This window comes from Amaranthus tricolor, chromosome 16 (genome assembly GCF_026212465.1).
Source record: "Amaranthus tricolor cultivar Red isolate AtriRed21 chromosome 16, ASM2621246v1, whole genome shotgun sequence".
Taxonomy (NCBI): Eukaryota; Viridiplantae; Streptophyta; class Magnoliopsida; order Caryophyllales; family Amaranthaceae; genus Amaranthus; species Amaranthus tricolor.
Genome location: NC_080062.1, coordinates 9,168,642 through 9,181,100, shown reverse-complemented (window position 1 = coordinate 9,181,100; position 12,459 = coordinate 9,168,642). Strand labels below are relative to the sequence as shown.

Here is a 12,459-nt window from a genome sequence, read left to right as displayed (position 1 = left end):
AAAGAAAAGAAAAAATTGAAAGAAAGAAATAAGTTTAATTAGTCCTAATAAAAGTAGAGGGAATAGTTAGGATTAAATAGAACATTATATATATATATATATATATATATATATATATATATATATATATATATATATATATATATATATATATATATATATATATATATATATATATATATATATATATATGAAATAGTTTAATAAGCTCATAATCATAGCTTTTAAATGGATGAATATTAAGAGCTAACATACTAATTCAAATTTTTACCTTTTACTATTGTAATAGACATGTTATTTTATCATGCTTATAGAAAAAATGATTTTAATTTAATATATATTTTGGTCAATTCTCAACACCAGCAAGTCGCCCTTTTAACTAATAGGACATTATCCTTAAAAAAAGTTTAGATGAATATTTAAATTATAAAGAAAATTAAAATATTGGTAGAGAAAAATCAATTAAGATAAATTAATGCAAACAAGTTCTTGAATATTTCAAGATTATTGGAATTTGGGTTTGAGAGAAGATTATACATAAAGATAAAAAAAAGAAAAAAGAAAAAGAAACAAGTTCATAATTAGTCCTCCAAACAAAAAGATGAGGAATAATTTTAGACTCACTAAAAGATAAAGAGCAAATTATACACACAAATTTTGTAACAAAAAAAAATTAAAAAAAAATAAACACTCTTACAAAAAAAAATTTAGAAAAAAAAAATAATGACTCACATATAATCCCATAATAAGGCTTCAAAACCAGTTGAAATTACATTTTCAGGCACGACAGCAAAATCTTGCATACAATGCATCATCCATGGTGGGTGATGATATATCCACCCATCCCCACTCGTACCATTATCAAAATTATAAACAAACTCGGTCCCCAACTCAGTTAAATCATCAACCGGTCCTAAACTCGGTAACTCAACGATTTCACTCAACTCGTCTGAGTTTCCTAACTCCATTGCTGACACCATTGAAGAAAGTGAAGAACATGATGATAGTGATGATAACCCAGATGATGATGAAGATGATAATGATGAAATATCATCAAAATTCTCCATTGAAGCTGCTTTAGCTGCTGCTGCTTGAACATCACGCGGACTGAGTGAACTCGGTCGAGGTAACAACCCAGCGAGTTCAGGAAAGTTAAGTATGGCTGACTCACCCTTTATGCTTAAAGCAGCTACATCATGGGCTCGGGCTGCCATTTCGGGCTTTGGGAAAGTCCCAAGCCAAATTCGGGACTTTTTCCTTGGCTCACGGATTTCTGATACCCATTTTCCCCAAGTTCGCATTCTGACTCCGCGATAGACCGGGTGTTTCCCACCCGAGTCTCGAGCCCGTTTAGTCGGCGTTTTTGCGGGGTCGGAATTTGAATTAGGGGAATTTAGTTGAATCGGGTTTGTCTTTGTTGGACTAGAAGGACAACTACTACTTTTATTGATATCATTGTTGTTACCAAGACTATCTATGTTACTATTAATAGGAATTTGTATTTCCATCATTTTCTCAATACTTGATCACTTATAATCAACACCACATTTGATTACTATATTTGTAAGTTTGTTTTAATGGTATAGTTTTTATTATTAGCTCAAGAGAATATTTTTTTTATTTGGAAGCATAGAAAAGGAAATAAAAGAAAGAAAGGAAAAAGGTTGAGAAATGACAATGGTGTTGTTGAGTTAATTACCATAACTTGGCAATCACTTGAGGAAAGCCCCTTATATTATAGTGAGAGGAGAGAGACAGAAAATATGGGACCCTCCAAAAAGGGATGGGGCAGGAGTAGGGTAAGGTTTCCTCAAATAGAGAACCAGGCAACCTCCAATTATAAACATTGTTAACCATGAAAAATGAATAGTGACTTCATTATTTTTTTTTTTTAATTGTAAAATTGTAGAGATGATTATGCTACAAGATTCAAGATTCAGTATCGTTTCTAATATTTTATGGGTCTAGATAGATTGAAAGAAATGGACCTATTCTATTAAGGATTGATTTAAAACTTTAAGAATTATTTGGAAAATAATAGGGACGAATCTTATATATTATAATTATTATTATAAATAAAGACGTGTCATATGCTTAATTGATAAAAGAACTAATTATAAATTGCAATTTTCTAAGTGTCTTACTTCATCAACCAAAATTTTCAAATATTAAGGCACTTAGTAACTCTAGGCTAGGCAAATGCTTACCTTGTTTAGGGTCAGGCACAACCTTGACAAGATGAATGAGTCTAAGTCTAGGTCTATTTCTATATTTATTAGGATTCAATTTAGATTATGTAGATCATTTTAATACTACTAAAAATTTTTATGTTAAAAAGTTTAAGCACGAATAATTAAATCGAGCTTTTTAGGACCTATTTATAATCCTAGACCCATCAAGTCCGATGGATCTAAATTTGACTCCAAAATTTTCATATATATATATATATATATATATATATATATATATATATATATATATATATATATATATATATATATATTATATAGAAAATTGTTCTATTTCTGCATAAATTATTGAAAAAAGATAAAGTTGGCAAATACAATGGTTTAGGCCCATAAATTAGGTGCAATAAAAACACTTTATACAAGCTTTATTTGAGTTTTTTAGTTATACTTGATAATAAATTGTTTTGTAAGAAAATTTGAATCTATAAAATATTTCTATCACTACAAAAATTTAATTAAAAATTGAAAAATTGTGAAGTATATTGTTTAGAGCCTATTAATTTTATCAAGCGCATAACAAAATAATTTTTATTGGGTTAAAAAAATTTTTAGTTGGGTCATATTTTTTTGAGATTACCTCGGTTATGTGAAGAAAATATATTGAATTGATAACAATTGTGATAAGGGTATTTGAATCCACAACTTACTCTCAACAAATTAGTTTCCTTGTTTTAATGGCTCATTAACAAGCCTAAAATATATTCAATAAGTCTTGTTTGAAACGGTCTCACCGTGAAACGAACTCATACAAATAATTTCATACGGAAAAAACATAAAAAAAAAAAAAGAAAACAATGAAATTTGAGTTGTAAATAGAAGTTTTTTTTTTTAAAGTTTGAACTGATTCAATTAAGATCGTCTCATGATGAGACAGACCCTGGCCGGGCTTGTACTAGTTGTAGTATAATCTGTGAAAGGCATTAAATATATTTTCACTTGTCCCTATGAAAATAACCACCTCTTGTTCTGCTATTTCTTGTAATATTTCTGTGTGCTTACTAACAGCTACCTAGAGGTTAGAGAAATATGGTTGTTACTTGTTCAGAAGAAACACACAACAGGCAAGGCCATTGAGGATAAGGGATTGGGAGAGCTTCAGAGGTTAAAATAACAGGAGAATTGTCTAACCAGAAGTCTACTAGGGACTTAAAATAATAAATATTTTTCAATGATTGTATTTTAATTGTATTTTTCATGGGGAGAAATATATTATTTTTTATCTTTTAAGGTTAGTGAACACTAAAATAGTATTCTCTCGACCCTCATATTCACTATTATTGTCGCATTTGCTTTTTGAATGATATTTATTAATCACTTTTAATTTGTGTTCATTACAATAAAATTAACTTTTCACGACATAGGATTTGATGACATTAAAAAATATCATTGATTTATATTTTTAGTGTAATAATTATTAGTTTGCATTTTAAGTTCCACTCTAAAGTGATTTAATGACACTTTTTTTGGCCTTTAGTGATACATGTAATTGTTACTATTGTCTATAATGACATTTGTAGAGAGTCAATAGATCATATGTTGCGAAAAACTTTAGTATGATTTTTTTAATATACCGCTAAAGAGTTTAATAAATATCACTAAATCCACTATATATACCGTTAAATATTTAAAGTAGGGATATTTAAATCACCAGAATCCAAATATATCCCACTAAAAGTATATATGATGTTGTAGTGGTTTATATTTAATTTATAAGTTAAAAAATATGATTAAATGAGATTTTGTTTAATTCGTCTTTAACGTAAATTGCATTTATATCAACTTTTTATAATTTTTACTCTAACACAATAAGAGATATTTAAGATTAAATTAATAGTACATTGGTAAACATGTCAAAATCAAATGAGACAATAATAGTGAATAAAGATTTAATTGTGAATTACAACCTTAATGTTTGATGATTTTGCGAATTACAGCCTTAATTATTTTATTTTTTTTTTTTTTTTGCGAATTACAGCTTTCAAAGTAGCTTTTTGACCGGTATTCAAGCTAAGTGACCGGTTCCATACAATTTCAACTGTTGACCGCCTTTTTACCTCTGACTTTTATTTTTTTGGTTTTTATTTAATTTTTTTATGCTAGAAATTAAATTATCCATTGTTGCTAGAAATTAAATCCTCCATTGTTACTAGAAATTAAACCTTAGCAGAAGAACAAGTAGAAAATTTAATATCCTAACAAAAGAATCTAGAAATTAAAACTGAAAGAGCGAAAACTAGAAGGAATTAAATATGTTTTTACAATTGTTTTAAATCCTTTCCACTTGCTGAAGGATTCAATCCTCCATTGTTGCAGAACATCAAATGCATTTCAAACACAATACAAAAACATACTAACAAATTAAATTAGCAAAAAACTTCAAATTCCAAAATCCAACAAAATTTAAGATTTGATCTAAACATTTTGTTGTAATATGTTGCTTTAATTTATTAAATAAACAATAAAATAAAGTTACAAGTTTACAATAGAAAACAAATTACATATGACAATCAAGAACTATGCTTATGTACACCATCGAGAACTCCGAAAAACCGATCTTCGATCCCGAACAAAGTTACAAAATGATTTTGTTTGAACTTGATATTAATTCTAGGCGAGATGCTTTTTCCTAAAACATCATTTCCTCCCTACTACGGTGCTTGGGAATAAACCGGAAATATGTTCTGAGATACAAAGAATTACACTAAATTCCTAGCGGAGGGAATTTAGAACGATGTAAGAAAAACTTAAATGGAAGAAGATACGAAAAATTACAATCGGGATTTGCATGTTCTCTATATAAAGTGCTAGAGAAGAAAAGAAATCAGAAATTGCATGTGTTAAAAATAACCACACAAGCATTCTATATTTATTGAATAACTTACACCATTTCACGAAGTAACATGTTACTCCATGAAATACAAGATCGATTCACGAACTAATGTAGTCTTTCAATCAATCCATCCCAATATATCTGGTTAATATAACCATATTTAACCGTTGGTAGTTACATTATAACTAACTTTGCAAAGAAAAAACCCGCAAAATAGAGCGAAACTCGAGGGCCGCGAGTTAGGTCGCAAGCCACGACCTGCTGCTCCCACAAAACTATTGATTTTCCTTCCTTTCTCGCGATCCGTGAATACTACTTTTTGCTCAAAACAGAATTTTTTGCAACCTTGGGATATTCTCAAATTAATTTATTTATATTAATTATTTAATTTAATTAATTATAATTTTCGATGACTATTATACAGAAGCTTTTATTTTTGGCAAGTTTGGTTTTGGTTATCTCGAGACCGAACTTGAGAGAGAGTGTAGGAAATAAGGCAATAAAATATTTGATTATAATTTGATTTTATTCCAGTTTAATATTTTAGGAAGTTAAGATAATTAAGTTATTTAGTTCCATATTGTAAGCTACTAAGTATTTATAGAGGTCATTGCCTTTACTTTATGAATGAAAATAAAAACTAAATGATTCAAGCTTTAACCTAAACCAAATTGTCATAAATTTCTTCATAAACTATTATTAATTTCTAAAAAAGGATTTTTTTTTATTTTTTTAATTTTTATTTTTATTTTTTAACTATGACATGTTCATATTTAAAAAATATGTTCAATTCCAACAATCACAATCATTAATTGAAAATTATTACTATAGGTTATCTATAACGATGGAATGTTACCTATCGGTAATTTGAAGGATCAATTATTGCTGAAAAGGTAAAATTTATTGGGTAAAAAGCAAGAGTATTAATTTAGCATTTTTTTTAATTAAAAAAAACAATTTAAAGAATCATACTATTCAAACAAATGGGTGATTTTTTATTTGCCCCAGAGAAGGGACTTGAATTTTCCAATTTGCTCATTTCTAGAATAAAATGATTTTATTGTAGAACACTATAATAAAATTAACTTTTCGTGATTTAGGATTTGATAATATTTAAAGTTGATTTATATCTTTAGTATAATACTAGATAATCGTAGTGCGATGCACGTTTTTTTATTTTAATGTAAAAAACAAATATATTGAATAACTCCTGGATAATATTACATTAATTTAAATTATTTTTTAATACAAATTATATTACATTCATGAAAAATGGAATTTAAACTTTTTTTATAGTTATCATTATAATAATGATATAGCAGTGGGCAATTGTAAATTGTATCTATAATATAAATAGCATTTTAGTGAATTTGTAAATGAATGAATGTTTTTTAAATAAATATAGATCAATGGTGTTTCGTAAATTAAATATCAAAGATAATAATTTGTGCATCTTTATTACATACTACTATTTATTACATTGTTTTTTCAAATTTTAATAGTGTATGTTATAGTCCCAACTAAAGTTTTTAATGATGGTCAAATTAATCATCTTATAATCATCCTTAATATTTAAGATTCCTATTGTCATCCTTATTCAATGACATCATTTTTGCTTAAAGGAGAGAAAAAATTTCATGAGAAAATGGAAACTCATCAATTTTTTGAGTTGTTTATGTCAGCTGTGTTTTTTTTATTGTATATTGTATAGATTTATTGGTTTTTTTTAAAGTTTTACTATAAAGTAATTTAACGACATTTTATTTAACATTTTATTTAACTTTTAATGACATAATTATTTCTATTGTCTATAGTGACAGTTATGATAAATGTCACTAGATTCTATGTCGCAAAAAATTTTAGTATGATTTTATATTATGCTGCTAAAGGGTCTAATAAATGTCACTAAATACACTATATATACCATTAGAAATTTAAAGTAGTGATATTTAAATTAAATGTCATTAAATATATATCCCACTAAAAATAAATTATGTTGTAGTGAAATTTGATTTATTTATTGTTTCAGTTTATGCATATATGTATCGCATATTTTGAAAAGGACCAGATTTGATTTTTACTGTCCATCTTCTCTAGCCCTCTTCTTCCCTCAGCTGGATCAAAAATTAATGATTGGAAAATATAATGATTAAAGGAGAAGCACTAATGGACTTATAATCTACTTAGTTATCTCTTTTAATTTTCATTAAATTATCAAAGCCCATTTGAAAGATTAACACAATACTTACTTCAGCAGCTTGGATCTTTCATATCTTTGGCTCTTGCCTTTTTTTTTTCCTGTTCATTAGCCATTAGTTATTGATCTGATTAGACATTGCATTTGAAACAGATCAAGAAGGATCATAGCTAGATGAAAAAAATCATTCACTTTGAAATTGAATGCCAAAATTTTATTTCAAAAATTAATAAGATCGGGTTATAACCAATTAATCCGTGACATCTGTCCCAGCGATCATTTACATGAATTTTTTTTATATTGTAAACTTGAATTTATATATATTATCCAATATAGCATTAATTATATTACCTGCATATAACATAAAATAAATTTTTGAATTTTTACTAAATCACGCATCAAATATATATAACATTATTTTAAATTTTTACTTTATTTTTAATTACTCTTTTAAATATATTACTCCTATTATTCTCATTAACAAATGCACCCGAAAACATTCGTTAACTTTTACCTATTTAATATATAATATATTATAGAGTTTCAATTATAAATTTAATCTTTTCTTTTAATCGGAGATTCATAATTAAATTAATTCATACTCTAAATGGAAATGTTATTGATTCAAGCTTATATAAAGCAAAACAACTTCATTTTGACTTTAAAATTGTTATTTTTAATTAATTGAAAAACAAGTTGTCAAATACATGTCCTTTATGTGCCCATCTTATTAACACCACAAAAATCATGAACACATTTTTCTTGATCATTTACAAATAATAACTCCAACCGTTCCAGGGCAGCATATTTAAACTAAGGACTTGTATAATTTTCTGGTCCCTCTAAACCCTCTTCCACCTGATATCTAATTCCTAAAAAATTTAATGCATCGACATGAATAAAGAATGTAAATTAATATTTAGAGTCTCTTGGACTATGTTTAAGAAAGTAAAATAAAGAATTTCGTGTAAATCTTAAGTTATATTTGTCGATGTTTAGTTTTCCTATTGCTCTTAGGAAATGGCCACGTCTCTTTGACATATGTCTTTTGGGTTCAGCTCATTAAAGCTTAATGTCTATTCTTACTCTATGTTTTCCTGTATGGGCCAGTCTAACTAGAGATGATATTTCAAAGAGGAAAATTTGAAATAAATAAGAAAAAATATATAAAAAAATTCACATTATAGTCAACTTTTCAAACTATTTCCCAAGATAAGCAGTTTTTCGCCAGACCTAAGATTTGTCATGTTCACACTTAGTAAACAGCGAACAAATGCTAAGGGTTTAAAAAGGCAAAGGGCTTGTTTGTTGTTACTAACAGCGAACAGAGCTAAAAACTGGTCATACAAGGTCAAAGCTCCGTTTGCTGTTAGTAACAGCGAACAAAGCTTTGACCTTGTTTGACCAGGTCTACTTTTAGGTCCTTGACTCTCTCTTTTTTTTCTTTTCTTTTTTTTTGTTGGTTGTTTTTGTTCAAACTAGTCGTTGTGGTATAATATAGCCGTTGAGATATGATCAATAAATACATCAACCTTGTTCTAATTATATCCAAATTCCATTATATTGCTTTTGAAATTAAGTTGAGGAAAAGAAGGGAGTATCTGTTGGCTTTAGTTTAGGGTTTAATTGAATTGGGGGAAAATGAGGAAGAAAGGGGAATCTGATGAATTTAACTCGAGCATGTTCGCTGTTGGTAACAACGAATAAGGACTGAAGATCAAAAATAGTCAAAATCCTTGTTCGCTATTAGTAACAGCTAACAGACTCTTTGACTATTTTTGACTTTCAGTCTTTGTTCACTGTTACTAACAGCAAACAGCTCCGAAAAAAAAAAAATGCTTATGTTGGGAAATATTTTGCAAAGTTGGCTATTGTGTGAATTTTTTATATTTTTTTGCTTATTTGTTTCAAATTTTCCTCAAAGAGACCATCTCTCACAAGAATTTTTTGATGTTTAACTTTAGTGGAGTCTTTGGCATTCAAAATACTATTATCGCTCGTTTGGTACGTGGTAATAAACGGTGGTAATGGGACTGAAAACTAGTATAATTTGGTTGAAAAATCTCCGGGCTACCTTGATGGTCATGCTTGTTCAACTTTAATCATCTTATTTTCTTCATAAAATTCATTCCAATGCATTAATATTGGGATATGTGATATTATATGGTAATGGAAATTTGTAAAAAACAAAAAAGAAAAGAAAACAACTTTTTTGGGATCAAAGTGTCATCACCATGGGGATGACATTGAACTTTTGATGAAATTTTACACTATATATCATTCTTATTACCATCATTTAATATCATTAACCAAACAGGCCGTAATTAACACAACTTATCTTGTATGAAACCGTATCATTATTTAATTCGCCAATTTTTATAATTGAATCACTTTTAAATTGTAAGTGATCACTTTAACACACTAAATGTATATGGGCCAACCTAATAGAGATGGTCTCACCATAAACCCGTCTAAGAATTTGTGTAATTAATATTGTCCATTTCCACATAATTTTTTCATATTGAAGTTACACAAATTCTTCAATGAGAATGTCTCATTGTAAGACTATCTCCATTAGAAAAATAAATTAATAAAATGAGGTCGTCTTAGTGTGAGACAATCTCATACAAGACTACGTATAGCTCAGAATTGGGTGCGGTAACCTCATGTAAGGGACTCCATTCCATTGCCATACAAAATAATTCGGATTTCTCATTTCATCCTTCATGAGCATATCAGTAGCAATCATTCTCTTTTTATCAAATAAAAAACTTCCCTTAACTGGTTTCAAAATAGGTTCCCCATGTTCATCGATGGGCATTTCTATGTCTAAGTAAGAAGCTATTATTGAAACCATGCCTCCAATACTAATTTTACCCTTGGTCACGCATCCCAGCCCAGTACACTTACAAAGCCAAATATCTAGCCAATCAGGGCATCCCCTCCCTTCAGGTGTAAGACTCCATAATACCTTTATCTAATCGTTCCCCAGGTTGGTTGCCTCCCCTTGTGCTAGAAATGTACTAGCAAGCAATCGAATTGCATATCTCAAAGCTGGGTGAGAAATGACACTTAGTTTTAACCTAGCTTCCCAAGTAGAATTTAAGATAAGTTGCCAAAAAGCGACTTTCTCGAAAGCCCCATAGTTTTCATCCTGTAAATCAATTATCCCTAATGCATCCCTCAGTTGAGTAAATGTCATAAGATGTGATTGATCGTGAATGAAGAAAAGTATAGTCTCTTCTCATGTTCTATTGTCTCTTCCTCTTCTCAAAGTGGCTAAGAATTCTAAGGTCATTCTTGCATAGGTTGGTGCGTTCCTCTCTAAGAATCCTTCTAATCCTACTTTTCGCATTAGGGTTCTCACTGATTCTTCTAAACCAATGTTTCTCAATGTTTGAAGGTCACAAAATCTAGTGCTTTGAATTAACCTTCCCGGTTAGACAAGGTTTCTCCATCTTTCCTGTGCACTCTCATCTAGGTTTTGTAGTCCCATATATTCCAAATGAAATACTGGTTCTTCCTCATGTTCTAACTCAGGTATGGGTTCTGCTTGCCTAACAACTCACTTTCTTCTTCATTGTCTGCTTGAACCCTCACCACTCGAACTCGCTCTTGATGTTTTTGATCTTTTGTACATCTTTCTTTTTCTTTTCTTGTCACTTAAGTGTTGAACAATCTTATAACCAACAATAAACTAATCTAAACAGCAAAACCACAATTAACCAACAATTTTCAAGAAGATACAAGCAACTTTAAACACAAAATGTAAAGGAAATAGCTCAAAAGCATCAACTTGAAAAGACAAATTTCGAAATTTTACCCATTGTTCAGATTTAATCAATGAAAATGAAGCTTGGGGCTTAAAATGTTTCCTTTATCCTTGCTTACAACTCCCTTTTCAAATTGAAAATTTTCTGAAATCCCCAAATTTTAGGGTTCTTGAATTCAAAATTTTTACTTTTAAAAGACAAGATTTGTAATTTAGAGAAGGAATGTGAAAGTTTTAAGTGAGATTTGGTGAGAAATTTGAGTATATGAGGGTAAGGGTTTAGAGAGAAAAGAGGGAAGATGAGAAGAAATGTCGAATGAGATTTTATAAAAATGGAAAACTGATGCTCAAAACTTTAAAACAGAAACTTCTGGGCAAAAACTCGCGGGCCGTGAGTGGAGTCGCGACGCTCCTTTTATGTTCAAAAATCCAAAAACTTTTCTGCTCCCAAGTCGCGTGCCGCGTGATTATGTACGGGCCGCGACCTATTTTACCAAAATTTCAGAAACTTTTCTTTACTAGTTCGCTAACCGTGAGTCGAGGTACGCAAAAAAAATTTCAAAATTTTCCAGAGACATTTTTCAAAATGCATAGCTTCAAAGTTTTACCAAAACAACTATTTACATCAAAAGTTTTCCATTTATTTAATGTCCTTGGCACGATGTAGTTCTCTCGGTGCCTCAATACTCCGCATCATCCAACTCTTCATCAATTTCATTTTTCTTTTGAAAATTCTCAAAGTAAGGCTTCAATATTTGCCCATTGACTTTGAATACTTTCAAAAAATCTTCACTTTGAATTTCATATGCTCCAGGAGGAAATGTTTTCATAATAACAAATGGTCTGATCCAATGAGACCGTAGCTTACTTGGAAACAATCTTAGGCGTGATTGGTATAAAAGAACATTTGGCCGACCTGAAAGCTCTTTCTACTTATCATTTGATCATGCCATGCCTTTGTTTTAGCCTTGTATGTAGCTGCGTTCTCGTAGGCTTCATTCCTTATGTCCTCAAGCTCCTGCAACTGCAATTTCCTTTGCAAACCAGATTCATTAGTATACAAATTAAAACTATTGATGGCCCAAAATGCCTTGTGTTCAAGTTCAACTGGCAAATGACATGGTTTTCCGAACACAAGACGATATAGGGACATTCCAATGGGTGTTTTATATGCTATGCGATATTCCCACAAAGCATCATCTAACCTAAGAGACCAATCCTTCCTATTTGTATTTACCTTTTTTTTCAAGGATAGATTTGATCTTCCGGTTTTAGATCTCCGCTTGACCATGCGTTCATGGATGGTATGCGGTTGATGTTTTGTGAGTCACATTATATTTCCTTAATAATGCACCTGTGGTCTTATTGCAGAAATGTGTGCCTTTATCACTTATCAAGGCCCTTGGGATTC

At 29.7% G+C, this 12,459-nt stretch overlaps 1 protein-coding gene across 1 annotated transcript; it reads right to left on the bottom strand.

The window, feature by feature from the left end:
- Positions 1-444: 444 nt before the first annotated feature.
- On the bottom strand, positions 445-1,782 carry LOC130802874 (ethylene-responsive transcription factor TINY-like). Its single transcript, XM_057666977.1, has one exon. The coding sequence runs from the start codon at positions 1,509-1,511 to the stop codon at positions 729-731; it is 783 nt and encodes a 260-aa protein (XP_057522960.1). The 5' UTR covers positions 1,512-1,782; the 3' UTR covers positions 445-728.
- Between the last annotated feature and the right edge of the window lie 10,677 nt (positions 1,783-12,459).